The 15512-nt window shown below is 40.4% G+C and overlaps 1 protein-coding gene across 3 annotated transcripts in view; it reads right to left on the bottom strand.

Moving 5' to 3' along the window:
- LOC109930168 (phosphoinositide 3-kinase regulatory subunit 6) overlaps window positions 1–15512 on the bottom strand; it is a 107785-nt gene that overhangs the window by 14359 nt on the left and 77914 nt on the right. For all 3 annotated transcript variants that reach the window (XR_007264605.1, XM_048611000.1, XM_020529716.2), the window contains 3 exons: window positions 12181–12291; window positions 11258–11348; window positions 6300–6370 (listed from right to left, as the gene is read on the bottom strand). Coding sequence is in view for 2 of the 3 variants with exons in the window: in XM_048611000.1 (XP_048466957.1) it covers window positions 6300–6370; window positions 11258–11348; window positions 12181–12291 (273 nt within the window). In the remaining variant the exon portion in view is untranslated. The remainder of the gene's footprint in view (window positions 1–6299; window positions 6371–11257; window positions 11349–12180; window positions 12292–15512) is intronic.

Below are 15512 nucleotides of genomic sequence, written 5' to 3'. Positions count from 1 at the left end.
ACAGCAGGCCAAGCAGCATGCTGCTTGGCCTGCTGTGTTCATCCAGCCCTGCACCTTGTTGTCTCGGATTCTCCAGCATCTGCAGTTCCTACTAACCCTGAACTACCTGTTGCCTGCCACTTCAATGCACCGCCTTGCTCCCTGGCCAACATCTCTGTCTCCGGCTTGCTACAGTGTTCCAGCGAAGCCCATGGCAACCTGGAGGAACAACACCTCATTTTCCGCTTGGGGACCCTACAGCCCTCCGGACTCAATATTGAGTTTGATAATTTTAGTGCCTAAACTCACCCATGTCCCAGCCCCCACCCCACACACCAGGCCTTGTTACCACATAGCCTGCCACTACACACCCCCTGTTGTTAGTCACTAACAGTCCCCATTAACAACTACTCACCCTCCCAGCCTGATCGTTAGCAACTCCTTTGTCTGTCCAACTGTCTTTGTCTCTCTTTGGGCTCTATCCTATCATTTACTCCCTACTCCGCCCACCTCCCTATTTTCTGCATAATAAACTGACGTTTTCCCAGCTACCATCAGTTCTGAGGAAGGGTCACCGGACCCGAAACGTTAACTCTGTTTTCTCCTCCACAGATGCTGCCAGACCTGCTGAGCTTTTCCAGCAACTTTGTTTTTGTTCCATACTTGGTAATATCCTGCTAAATCTCTTCTGAACCCTCTCCAGCTTGATAATATCCTTACTATAACTGGGCAAGCAGAACTGGACACAAGATTCTAGAATAGACCTCACCAATGTCCTAGACAACCTCAACATGGCTTCCCAACTCCTATACTCAAAGCACTAAGCAACGAAGGCAAGTGTGCCAAATGCCTTTTTAACCATCCTGTCTATATGTGACGCAAACTTCAAAGAATTATGTACCTGCACTACTGGGTCCCGTTATTCTACAACACTACACAAGACCCTACCTTTGTTTGTTGTACCAAAATGCAATACCTCACATTTATCCAGATTGAACTCCATCTGCCATTTTTCAGCCCATTGGCCCATTGACCCATTTGATCAAGATGCCTTTGTAACCTGAGAAAACCTTCTTCATTGTCTACTATGCCACCAATTTCGGTATAGTCTGCGAACTTACTAATTATACCTTCTATATACTCATCCAAGTCATTTATATAAATGACAAACAGAAGAAGACCCAGAACCGATCCCTGTAGAACACCGCTGGTCACAGGCCTCCAGTCTGAAAAGCAACCCTCCACTATTACTGTCTCTTGCCATTAAGCCAATTGGCAAGCTAACCCTAAATCCCATGTGACCTAACTTTGCTGATTAGTCTACCATATGGAATCTTGTCAAAGGCTTTACTAAAATCCAAATAAACAACGTCTACTGTACTGCCATCAATATTTTCGGTAACTTCCCCAAAAAGCTCAATCAAGTTTGTGAGACATGATTTTCCTTGCACAAAACCATGCTGATTATCCCTAATCAATTTTTGCCTCTTTAAATGTCCATAAATCCTATCTTTCGTAATCACCTCCAACAATTTACCCACAGCTGAAGTCAGACTCACACGTCTATAGTTCCCAGGTTTCTCCTTACAACCTTTCTTAAACAAAGGTACAACATTAGCCACCCTTCAATCATTGGGCACCTCACCCGTAGTTATAGATGACGCAAGTTATTTCTGCAAGCAGTCTCACAATTTCCTCCCTTACTTCCCACAATGTTCTGGGATACATTAGAATAGGTCCCGGAGATTTGTCCACCTATATATTCTCTAAGGCCTCCCAAAATTCCTCTTCTGTAATGTGAAATGTTTTTAAAACATCAAAGTTTATTGCTCTGTATTCTCTAGACTCCATTTCCTTCTCCATTAAAAACTGATGCGAAATATTCATTTAGGGGTTCAACACAAAGACGACCTCTTTGATCTTTAAGAGGCCCTCCCTCTCTCTCCTTACCCTCTTGCTCTTAACGTATTTTAGAATCTCTTTGGATTATCCTTAACCTTACCTGCCAATGCTATCTTTTTTCCTCCCTGATTTCTTTTTTTAAGAATGCCCCTACACTCTTTATATTGATTAAGAGATTCAATTGAACCAAGTTGTCTACATCTAAAACAAGATTCTCTTTTATTCTTGACTAGAATCTTGCAACAGTCCACTACAATCAACTTTTGAATGTTCTTATCTCATACCTTTAAAATTTGCCTTCATCCAATTAAAAACTTTAACTTTTATGGAAGGCTTATTCTTTTCCATAAACATTTTGAAACTAATAGAATTATGACGGCTAGACCCAAATTGTTCCCCCACTTTTACTTCAGTCACCTGCCCCGACTTATTGCCCAAAAGAAGGTCTAATTCTCTTCCTTCTCTAGTAGGAATATCCACATTTTGATAAAAAAAAATTCTTGAATATATTTGACAAATTCTTCACCATCCAAACCTTTAACACTGTAGTAGCCCCAGTCAATGTTTGGAAAATTAAAACCCCCATTATTACAACCTTATTACGCTTACATATATCGGAGATTTCCGGACATATTTGTTTCTCAATTTACCTCTTATTATTGGGGGGCCTATAGTACAATCCCATCAAAGTGATCTTTCCTTTCTTATTTGTAACTTCTACCCATTCATTTTCAATGAACGATTTTTCAGAAATATCTTCCCTCATTACAGAAGTAATGTACTCCTTAATCAAAAACACTACTTCCCCTCCTTTCTTGCCTCCTTTTCTATGCTTCCTATAGCATCTAAAACCTGGAACATTGAGTTGCCAGTCTTGTCCATCTCTCAGAGATAACAGAATGTGGAGCTGGAGGAACACAGCAGGCCAGGCAGCATCAGAGGAGCAGGAAAGTTGACATTTCAGGTCAGGACCCTTCTGATGCTGCCTGGCCTGCCATGTTTCTCCAGCTCCACACTTATCTTTGACTCCAGCATGTGCAATTCTTGCTATCTTTTGTCCATCTCTCAGCCAAGTTTCTCTAATAGCTATAATGTGCCAACCCCACGTTCTTAAACATGCCCGGAGTTCATCAGCCTTACCTGTAAGATTCCTTACATTGAAATAAATGCAGTTTAGTTCTTCAGCACTACTACATACTCTATCGCTTATATTTCTTTTCTAATGGATGTGCTCTCCTCACATTCAGAACAATTCTTCTTCTTATACTACTACTTAGAATTCCTCCACCCCCCCCCCCCACTATCAGTATAAAGTCTCCCTTAATGGAATGAGCGAATCTACCTGTGAAGATATTGGTCCCTTTCCAGTTTAGGTTAGGCCCATCCTTTTTGAACAGGTCTTTTCTATTCCAAAAGACATTTCAATTGTCCAAAAATATGAATCTCTGAACAATACACCAGCTCTTCATCCATTAACCTATCTCCTTTAACCTTTAGTTCCTTCCCTTGTTTGAGTTTGGCATTGGGAGTAAACTAGAAATTACTACTTTCAGTGTTCTATTCTTTAATCTTCTACCTAACCACTTAAATTCACTCTGTACTGCTTTAATATTTTCCCTAAAAATGTCATGCCTACCAATGTGTACAATAATTTCTGGCTTCTCAATCTCACCTTTAACAATTTGCTTGAAATGTTTAGAGATGTCCTTAATCCTAGCACCAGGAAAGCAACAAACCATCCTAAATTTATGCTCACTGCCACAGAATCTCCTGTCTATGCCCCTGAATGGATAGTCCCCTATAACAATAATTATATTCAGTCTTGATGATGAGGGTGGGGCTGTTGATGTGATGAATATGAACCTCCAAAAAGTGTTCAAAACAGTGCCACACAGGCTAATGAGGAAAGTTATAGCTCGTGGAATAATATGGGCGTAAGTGATATGGACATAAAATTGGCCAAAGGCTAGAATACAGAGATTAATGGTTAATGAGTATTTTCGGGCTGGAGGAAGGTATGTAGTAGAGTTCCACAGGGATCGGTACTGGACCCTGTAAGACCCCTTACGTTGAAATAAATGCAGTTTAGTTCTTCAGCATTTCTTGATGTAAATATATTAACTAGGTCTGGTTGTGCAGGAGATGACACAAAACTTGGAGGAACTGTGAACCGTGAGGAGAACAGGACAGAGCTTCAAAAGGACAATGAGAAGTTGGTGGAGTGGGCGAATACGTGACAGGTGAAATTCAATTCAGGGAAGTCTGAGCTGATGCATTTAAGTACAAAGATATGGGGAGTCAGTATAGATAAACGTTACTATTCTCAAGGGTGTGCAGGAGCAGACTGACCCGAGTGTCTATGTGCATAATTCATTAAAGCTGGCAGGATGGGTAGAGAGAACTATAAATAGAATCATAGAATCCCTACAGTGTAGAATCAAGCTATTTGGCCCATCAATTCCACACTGGCCCTCAGAGCATCCCATCCAGACCCATTTCCCAACCCTATCCCTGTAACACTGCATTGCCCATGGCTAACCCATCTAGCCTGCACATCCCTGGACTCTATGGGTAATTTAGCATGGCCAATCCACCTAACCTTTGGGTTGTGGGAGGAAACAAGAGCATCCAGAGGAACCCATGCAGACACGGGGAGAATGCACAAACAACACAGACAGTCGCCTGTGACTGGAATCGAACCCAGGTCCCTGGCACTGTGAGGCAACAGTGCTAACCACTGAGCCACTGTGCTGAATTTATGTGGGACACTGTTTAGACACTAGCTGGAATATTGTATACAATTTAGGGTACCACACTTTACAAAAGGGTGCAAATGTATTGGAGAGAATACAAAAGAGGGTTTATGAGAATGGTTCCAGGGATGTGAATCTTCAACTATGATGAAAACTTTGAGAAGTTGAGACGTTGTTTTTGGAGAGGACAGCTGAGCAGAGATTTGAAAGAAGTTTTGTAAAATCACGTGGGTCTGGACAGAACAGACAGAGAGGAACTGTTCCTGCCCATAAAATAGAGAACCAGAGTGCACAGTTTTAAAGTATTTTTTAAAAGATGCAAACGTGAAGTGAGAAAAGAAAGCTTTTTGTCACAGAAAGTAGTTACGGCCAGGAAAGCCCTGCCCGAAAAGATGGTGGAGGCAAATTTAACCAAGGCATTCAAAAGGGCATTGGATGATTATTTAAGTGAAAACAATATGCAGGATTGTGGGGAAAAAGGCAGGTGTTTGCCACCAAGTTAAAACGTGCTGAATGGCCTCTTTGTTACAGCACAATAACAATTCTGTGGTTCTGTGAAATGCCTTTTTCTGTAATTGCCAATATGGTAGAATTTCAAAATCACTGGCCATTTATAAAGCTAATGTTGCAGGCTGATTGCTTTAAAAACAGCCCAGTTTTCATTTCAGTTGATTTCAATGGAAGTAGACATCATGATATTTCTATAATCAGTGCCAGCCATGCTCCATGAGACAATACAGACCATAAAGAAGGTAAAAGTCAGCCAGTAAAGGGGCCGGTACTGGGTCTGTGCCAAGTTTGATAGCAGGACACAGATGAATAGTAATTGCCAGCATCTGACTCAGTTTTAGGTGAGTCATTTTTCTTCATATTTACCATCTGATGGCAACCTCCCATTAAAGGGTGGTGTTATCAGATATGATGAGTATGTGAGACTGGTAATATGACCAAATTCTAGATAGTGCTTCCAGAACACCCTAACTAGGTAAACGTGTGGCATTCTCCGGCTGTGGAATGAGTGCAAGCATACAACATTCCATACTGCACCACCATTCTTCACCCAAGAAAAGTGAGATTCATTTCCTTGTGAAAAAATGCAGCAATGTAAAGCTTCTCTTATCTCTTCAGAATGACGCCATGCATATTGGCTGTTATGGTAAATCTTGCATATAAAATCTATTGTAAACAAAATAATCACACTTTGTGCAACTAGATAAATGATGGGAAGCTCCTATTAGTGCCCTTTATTTATGAGGATGATGACTGTCAAGCAATATCACCTTTTTCTCATTTCGATATGTCGAAATGCTACTTTCTGCTTTGTGACCAATAGTATCCCTTTCTTTACAGCAAAATCAAGGACCCTGATGTATTTAATCACACAAGGATGATTTTGTGCTTCTAGTTGGAAACCACTATCAGGCAGTGGGGGTCAGAGAGCTAACACACAGTCATTTCAGTTCTCAGACTCTTCCACCCTGTCAGCACGTAATCTATTTGATGGAAACAATTATTAATGCAAGTCATGCAGTTCCAGCATTTCATCAATTGTACTATCGAGATTCTTTGTGGTGCAATCAATTCTACTTTGCAGGTATTCAGACATTGGCTGTTTTTAAGAGCATAACTGAAGCTTTTGATTGCTGACAATATTTTGATTCTTACCTTTTTGTATGCAACTGCAATTTGTACCCCTATTCCTTCTGATGCTGCCCTCTTTCTTGTCAATGTGACTTCTGTAAGAAACAGTGAAATTGTACACAGTGTAGTTACCATCTCTGTCTGAACAGTCTTGGAAAGGTATCAAACCCAAACTCAAACTTCTAAGTAGCATCATCTTCGTGAAAAAGAAACTTTCAGCAAATTTTCAAATCTACATTTATTTACAAAACAGTCAGAGTTGAAATAGATCATTTGATTCAGGATGTTATTACGAGGTTTAAGTTTTCTCCCAATTAAAAATGATTTCAGTCACAGGTACACTATATTAGGGGCCCGAGGTAGATCATGTTTAAAATAGATCTCCCCAGGTGCAGTATATATTATTTACAATGGCTTGATCGCTTTAGAACTACCCAGAACCTGACTGAGGGATATTTTTGAATCAACCTAGTTGGGGATGTGATTACACACTTCTAGCACAGGTGGGACTGGTACTTAGTGTCCCTATCTCTGAAACAGGAGGCCTAACACTGTGCCACAAGAGCCCCCTAGGAGTAATTACACATTTCTACTCACTACATAGAGCTTGGCACTGAACAACCGTGACTGAATTGAACCATAAATGGTTAGCTCCTCCCACAAAGTGATTTACAGATATTTTTGATCAATCTGTTCAGTGATGTTCTGGAATAGGTGGAACTTGAACCCAGGTTTCCAGACTCGGAGAAAAGGACACCACCACCGCACCATAAGGGCCTGCAGAACCCAACTTAGAGTGAACGGGTCCAATCTGAACCAGTTAGTTGCTTGTTCACACCATCTGAGGAATGGTTAATCCCAATTCAAAAACCAAAAGCAGTCAGGCAAGATGAGGGGTTTGACAGGGAATGCTAACTATAATTTGAAAGATCCATAAGTGAACTTTTGTTTTTTTATAAGAACTCTACAGCAATACGGAGCTGAATTAATCACAATATGAGCAGCAGGAGTGTAGCCTTCATTGTATAGATTTATACTGCATTACTGCACCTATTACATTTTGGCACACTGCAACTAAACAAAGTACCCCAATCTTCTGAATGTTTCAAAATTTTGAGAGATTAAAAAGGTAAGCACCTCAGGATGCTTCTGGTAATTGATTTTAAACTGAGGTTATGATCCCATGGTACTACTGGAAATGTCAGGTTTCAGAATGAAATCTGTCTTGATATATCAGTCTTAAACATTTTAGTTCATGTGATGGTCAGTTACTGAAACATAGACACACAAAGCTGCAGAGTTTCTTTCATAGAAAATCAGTTTATTAGACAAAAATAAACAAAAACATGAGCTATCTTTGGAACAGTTAGAAAGGTCTTAAAACACACAGCAGAACAAAGTTTCAACCTGTTCTCCAACACTATTTGTTTCAGAGACTCAAATCCAGAGAAACTACCCCTGTACATCAGATTTTTAAATTCTATTTAACTGATTCTTTCAGTTGCCATCCTGTAAACTGTGGAGTCTCCTTGCATGATTGTTCACAAAACACAGCTTAAATATTCTTAGCTTTTATTAACCTGCACATTTCTAATCAAACACTCCTGATTTGGAAGTTGCACAAACTCTATCTTTCTACTGAGGTGACTGTAGTTATCCTGAATAGTCACTTGCCCCTGCAAGGTGAATAAACTAAATTTGCTTTTTGACCTCAATCAGGCTTCCTCCAAACTTCAAAGCTTTCAATCCCTGGGTTTTCTAAACTAAACTCAATCTTTGATTATTCTGAACTGAAAAACAAGCAAATGGCCTTCATTGATAACAAGGTGGAGAGCTGGATGAACACAACAGGCCTAGCAGCATCAGAGGAGCAGGAAGGCTGACATTTCGGGCATAGACCCTTCTTCAGAAAGCAGGGTCTAGGCCCGAAACGTCAGCCTTCCTGCTTCTCTGATGCTGCTTGGCCTGCTGTGTTCATCCAGCTCTACACCTTGTTATCTCAGATTCTCTGGCATCTGCAGTTCCTACTATCTCTGAAATAGCCTTCATTGTTTACATCACCTATTATAAAGCTCAGCACTTTATTCCGTTGACATGCCAGGGGCTCGCAGTCACCTGCTCTCTTACACATATTGGATTAGATCACTGTTCAGGAAGGACTGTCTGCCCTGGTGGTTTTTTCCAAAAGCTTTAACAAAAGAAACCAAAACCTATATGGTGCTTTCTACCAGTAGATGGCACTTGTCAGCACACCAAGTGCAAAAGTGGAGAATGCAAATTCATTGGTAACACTAACTTCACCTTGCCAAGTTGGCGGCATTTTATGACTACTTAATAAGTGTACACTTCTTCTCTATTTTGTGATCTGGTTTCAATTACCCTGTACCTCACTTCTTTCGTTCTTGCACTTAGACTTTGAAATAAATGTTATTCAAAAATGCGATAAACTAAATCACAAAATTCTTAAAATTAAATTGTAAATACATAATTTGTGAAACAGGAAACTTGATTAAGTAACAGTTTATAGCTATTCCCAGTGTATATCTCAACTTAACTACAGTAACCTTCCCTCCGTCATAAGTTTGGAAATAGGGTTGTTCACCAATGAATGCACAATGTTCACACCATTCACAACTCCTCAGATACTGAAGCAGTCCATGTTCAAATGTAACAAGACTTGACAATATCTAGGTTTGGGCTGAAAAGTGGCAAATAACATTCATACCACACAAATGCTGGAGGAATGACCATCCCCAATTGGAGGTCATCTAACCACCACCCTTCGACATTTTTGCTGAATGTTAACATTGCTGAATCACCCACTACCAACATCCGAAGGGTTACCATTGACCAGAAAGTCAACTGGATGCCATATAAATACAGCAGCTACAAGAACAGGCCTGAGGCTACGAATACCGCAGCAAGTAGCTCAACCTCCTGACTTCCCAAAGTTTGTCTACCATCTACAAGGCAAAGTCAGGAGTGTGATGGAATACTCCCCAATTGCCTGGAAGAATGCAACTCCAATAACACTCAAGAAGCTTGACACCATCCAGGACAAAGCAGCCCGCTTGATTGGCACTACGTCCATAAACATCCACTCCCTTCACCACCAACACTCAGTAGCAGCAGAAATTCATACAAGATCCTTAGTCAGCACCTTCCAAAACCACAACCACTTGCATCTAGAAGGACAAGGGCACCAGATACATGGGAATATCACCACGTGGAAGTTCCCCTCCAAGCCACTCCCCATCCTGACTTGGAAATATATCACCATTCCTTTACTGTTGCTGGATCAAAATCCTGGAATTCCCTCCCCCAGTGGCAATGTGGGTCTACCTACAGTAGATGGACTACAGCAGTTCAAGAAAGCAGCTCACCACCACCTTCTCAAGAGCAACTATGGGTGGGCAATAAATGCTGGCTAGCCAGCAACGTCCAGATCTCACACGTGAATAAAAAAAATCTGTGGTTCAAAAGTATTTAAATGCAGAAGTACAAGAGTGAAATGCACTGACCACATTGGGCAGAATCAAAGCAGCGTGGGCTACGGTGAGATTCGTGGCAGAATTGACTCAAGGCAAAGTCACACCAATCCATTGCATTTCTCATGACAAGGTCAGCGATGTAGCCCGGGCAGCTGTCACATAGCCGAGTGCCCCTAGATGCAGGGTGCCAGGCCGCATTGCAATGCTGCGGAATTCATCAATAGGAAGGGGTTCCATTTGCTTCATGTTCAGGTCAACTGTAATCACTGTTAGCACTTTGTGGAGATATGAGCCTGCAAACGTAGCAACTGCCATGACTTTCACTCTTGAGCACTCTCGAGTACCTGGTATTTTTGAGGGATCAGGAATCTTACCTGGTTACTGGGGGTGGGGTTGATTGGTCACTAAGGGCTATCCACTGCACCCATGGTTCATGACCCCATTGCTCACCCCTGGACGTTACAGAACACAGATCTCGCACTGACTGTGCATCAACCAGGGAGGTGGAACAGATGACAGGGCTGCTGAAGTTGTGGTTTCACTGCCTGGAGCCATCTGGAGGGCCCATCCAGTACAGTCTGTTCAGAGGGCATCCTGATCATCCTGGCTTACACCGCTGTGCACAATTGGAGCAGGCAATGGGGCAAAGTGCTGCATGCTGAGGAACTGGGCAATGGAAGCAGTTTTTGAGGAGCAGGACACTGGGGAGGAAGAAACCATCATTGTCCATGACAGAACTCAGCTCTGTTAGGCACTACAGGCCAGACAGAACTACATTGACATCTGTTTGCAATAGAGGACAGCTGGGTGTCGTAGATCATCATGGACTGTAAAATATTCATTAGTCCTGGTGCTGACGTCTGGTTTGCTTTGCAGAGGTGAACGTCAGCCTCTATTAGTTTTATGTGTGTTTGCTTTTGTTGACTATAACTGAAAGCTCCTCTTTGGAATTTCCTTGTGTGATATTCCCCTACTGGACACTGACAAACTACGAGTTTACAGCAGACATTGGGACAGAGTAACGGTAACCCACAAAGGATGTTTAAATAGGATGCAGTTAAGAACAGGCAAGCAGTGTGGCCTGGTAGTTAAACACTGGCTAGGGTGAGAGAATGGAGTGCCAGCCGTGTGCTGTGGGCAGTATGGCATTGTTGCTGCTGGTGAGGGCCAGTGTCGGATTACCATTTCTTGTCTGGGTGCACTGCCACTTTTCAAAGATGGTGTAGGTACAAGGAATGGTGGTCTTTCGGTGGATATCTGCTGAATATCCAGGAAGTGGGTGTGGTAAGATGGGGCCAGAATTGGACATTAGAGACACCACAGGGGCAGGGAAGGTAGTTGATGAGGTAACTTTGATAAGATACAGCAAGAATACCCATTAGGCCTTGCAGCGGAAATCCCTCCAGAAATCAACATGCACCTTAGACTTAGCCAAAAATACTTAAGATTCAGCCTATCACGTAGTGTGTATTTTCCTTGCACATAACTGACCTTTGGTGTACTTCAATTCTGGAAGTTCTGCATCAAGCTGAATGAGGAAAACGTCATCCACACATTCAATGGTTTCATCTGTAAAAGTAAACTGTGACACAGAACGAGATGTAAACTCAAGCGTAACAAATAGAATTTCACTGAGTTCTTGCAGTTCAGTCCTTGAGTAAAGAAACAAAAAAAATCAATGAAATTCACTGGTGCATTCTGAACCACTACTTTATAAATGGAATGAATAGACAAGTATAGTTCCCTCAGCTAAGCCAACTTCTTTCCTATTCAACACTTAAAAGAACGTTATATTCAAATTGGCATCCTGTTCAGAAGTGGTTTCTGCCTGCAGAATTGGAAGGGTGATGTAAACTGACATGGAATCTTTGCTGCCAGCCACAACTGCAGAAAACCACTGTGGGATCTTCACTATTAAAGGGGCAAGATGTCACACAAATCCATACAACAGAAAATTTAACTAGGGGCAAAACATGGCCTGTACTCAATAAAAACCAAAAGAACTGCGGATGCTGTAAATCAGGAACAAAAACAATGTTGCTGGAAAAGCTCAGCAGGTCTGGCAGCACCTGTGAAAAAAAAACAAAGTTAACATTTCAGGTCCGTGACCCTTCCTCAGAACTGGAGGAACCGTTCTGAGGAAGGGTCACCAGACCAGAAACAGAATTAATGCTTCTTTCTTCACAGATGCTGACAGACCTGCTGAGCTTTTCCAGCAACTTTGTTTTTGTTTATAGCCTGTACTCAAATCCAGATTACCATTTTGCAAACGTAACTGTGCATGAGAAAATACTAATTTAAATATTTTGATAATTCTGCATTCAGTCAGGATAAATTTTGGCCAGTGTAACAGAAGTGTGGTTATACCATTCTGTATTTGATGTTTTATTTGCTATAGAGAAGAAAGTACTCACCATTACACTGTAAATTTGAAAGCAAACAGGCTGATATCCCATTCGTACATAGTATGAGGTAACATCCACAATAAATGGGTCTGCACTGGACTGTTGTCCAGATGGTGGTGACTGTGAAAAGCATTAAATCTGTTAGTTTACCAACTGGCTGGAAATGGAAAAACAACCTTTAATTGGTTATTTTTCAAAGATTATCACATATTACAAGGTCAACACTTATATCAGGGCTTTGGATTATTGTTGTATTGCTGTTAACCTTCTACAGACATCATTTGTATTAGAATGTTACTTTCCTCCGCACCAGAGTTTTACTGTTATTTGTGAGCTGTTTTCACTGCCACAAAGTTAACTACATAGAGATAGACAGCAATTGCTCATTGCTAACAAGCCAATGGTTTCAATTACCACCTTTTCTGAAAGATGAGCTATTTCTTTAGCTGCTGCTCTACAGAAATTCCCACCATAGTTAAATGTATTTTTGTAATACATAAAACAATCTAACGAAACCTGACTAAACACACAAAATAAGAAGTAGAGACAAACAAATCTGCAGATGCTGGAATCCAATCTGGAGGAAAGGAACAGTCAATGTTTCGGGTATAACCCTTTTTCAGATTGGAGTCCTCAAGGAAGGTAACATTTGAAGCATTGACTACTCCGTACCTCCAGATTGGATTCCAGCATCTGCAGATTTGTTTGTCTCTACTTCTTATTTTGTGTGTTTAGTCAGGTTTCGTTAGATTGTTTTATGTATTACAAAAATACATTTAACTATGGTGGGAATTTCTGTAGAGCAGCAGCTAAAGAAATAGCTCATCTTTCAGAAAAGGTGGTAATTGAAACCATTGGCTTGTTAGCAATGAGCAATTGCTGTCAATGTTTCGGGTATAACCCTTTTTCAGATTGGAGTCCTCAAGGAAGGTAATATTTGAAGCATTGACTACTCCTTTCCTCCAGATGCTGCCTGGCCTGCTGTATTCTTCCAGCCTCCTGTTTGTCTAACACAAAATAAGAGGATCTGTGATAACAAAGGGATTGAAATAATCCTACACATTAGGAGACAATGTTAATATATTCATGTTAAATTCCTTTGTTGTTTTAACACCTTTTATTAATACATTATTGAAATTGTCTGTGCCTTTGATAGAATAATGAACAAAGAAACTTATTGAGAAAGCATCAATACTGAAGAATAACGTTATACATTGTAATTTCAACCGTTGAGAATCTATTCACTTAAATAGTGAAGTCCAGGAGTGTGATTTTTATGTTCAGTATTCATTTCACCTATGAGGGCTGATTAAAAATATAGCTCAAGTCATGCAGAAAATGCACTCACAGATATTACCTGCAAGAGACTGTGCAAGCAATACAAATATTTCCAGATGAGAGCAGCCCCATAAAACAATCCCTTCTTTCAGCTCAATTCCATTCTTAAAGTCTTGACATACGTTTCAGGTTATAGTCTTTACTTTTGAAGCTACTCATGTACCACTCCCCTCTATTTGGTTATGTGTATGTTTACATTATCTTCTTTTGCATCCTTTTCAGCTCCACAGTTCTTTCCTGCGAGTCAAGGTTCTAGTCTTAATTGAAAACAGTAACTGAATTCCCAGTTCTCACCTGCCATTTCCCAGCCACGCAGGGGTCAATGTATGGACCAATCAACACACATTCAAAATCCATCATTTTATTTAGGACCATTGAATAACCAGACTAAATGATTTCATATTAAATTTAATCACAAAACATACTTTCACCACATCTGTTTCTATCTAGACATTTGTCAACATAGCATTGTTTTTCTATACTGTCATGACCATATATTAGAACCCCAAAGTACTGTGGACATTTTTAACTAGTAATTCCAAAATGTATTTTCCAAAAGAGAACTGACACAGCCAAATATGGCTGTGGATGCAAATGAAGGGGCTCCCTAGAAATAGAGATACACAGAATTTGAAAAGAACTTCAAGCAGCCCTTCAAATGAGAAAGAGACAAATCAAAGCAGGCTGGACTATCATAAACTTTTTACTAAAAAGATAATAAGGGTCTGATGAGCCCCTGTTCAATAGCAAGCTATTTCTTGTAGATCAGGTCCAATCTTCAGCACATTTTCAGTTTTCCTTTGAATAATACACTTGGGCAGGGTTAAAAAGTCAGTTTCAACTCTACTAGTGTGTGCTGTTGAGGCTGAATACTCGTGTGTACCATCCTGGGTTTGAACATTAGCATGCTGTAAAGGTCACAGCGGAACAACTGTTCCTTCGTCACCTCTGCATTGCAGGTAAAGATATTTGCTCACTCAAAGTTCTGCAAGCTGATTATAACTTAAAGAAGAATAAAGGAAGGAAGAAGAAAAAAGAAAAATGCAGACAGAGCAGATGAGCCATCAGAGTCTGGATGCTGTTTAATCCACTGCCACAATCTTGATAGTCTGCTGATGTAGAAGATGTTAAGCAATGCAGGCTTTTAACAGTATCTTAAATGCTATAAATAAAGTATTTGTAATTAACTGGGGAGGAACAGATCTGGCAAAATACGATGTTTTTTCAGCATGATAGTTTGATGCAAGTTTACCTTAAAAGAAGAGTAATTTCATGATAATAGATTAAGGTGTTTATCAGCAAAAATTGTAGTGTGATTTAATTCCATAGTAGTTTACATTACATTACATTAGTACATTCGGAACCAGCAATACATGAAAATGATGAAACAGTTTTAAATTATTATAAACTAGAAATCACTTTCAATATTTGGAAATGAATGGTTTACATAACTGCCTTAATTACTTTCCTTGATCATTTCTCAGCTATGACAACTGGTTTGAAAAGTATTGACAATTTCACTTAATTTTTTCTCACAAATTCACTGCAATGTATTGTAATATGATTAATTTAGAATAGAGTTTGCTGATTTTAGAACCAAGTACAAGAGCAGACTCCACATTTCGATGATATTTCAGAGGTTGCTGCTCCAAAGGCTATTTCCATAAGAGGGGAAAAGAACGGCCAGATGTTCCAATAGGCAGAGAATCATGGGAGCAGAATAGATTGGAATTCCATGTGGAATACTTGATGTGCAGCGGACTCCATGGGATGTACCCAGGAAATTAAATTTTCTGATGGGCAATTCCCCAGTGTCTGGAGTCTTTTAAAGAGTCCACTAAAGTTTGGAAATTCAGAGGGTTCTGATTCAATAAAGCTAATAGTAACTCATGAAAAGTTAGAGGCTGTACTGCTGGACAATTAGATCACAGTTTACAGCACAATAATGATGGGGTTTCTACAGAGATCCTCTCTACTCCTGGATTCATCCAGTCATGGACAGG

Source organism: Rhincodon typus, chromosome 23 (genome assembly GCF_021869965.1).
Source record: "Rhincodon typus isolate 14 chromosome 23, sRhiTyp1.1, whole genome shotgun sequence".
Classification (NCBI taxonomy): Eukaryota; Metazoa; Chordata; class Chondrichthyes; order Orectolobiformes; family Rhincodontidae; genus Rhincodon; species Rhincodon typus.
The sequence above is the reverse complement of the archived record's forward strand: the minus strand, read 5'-3'. Positions and strand labels throughout refer to the sequence as shown.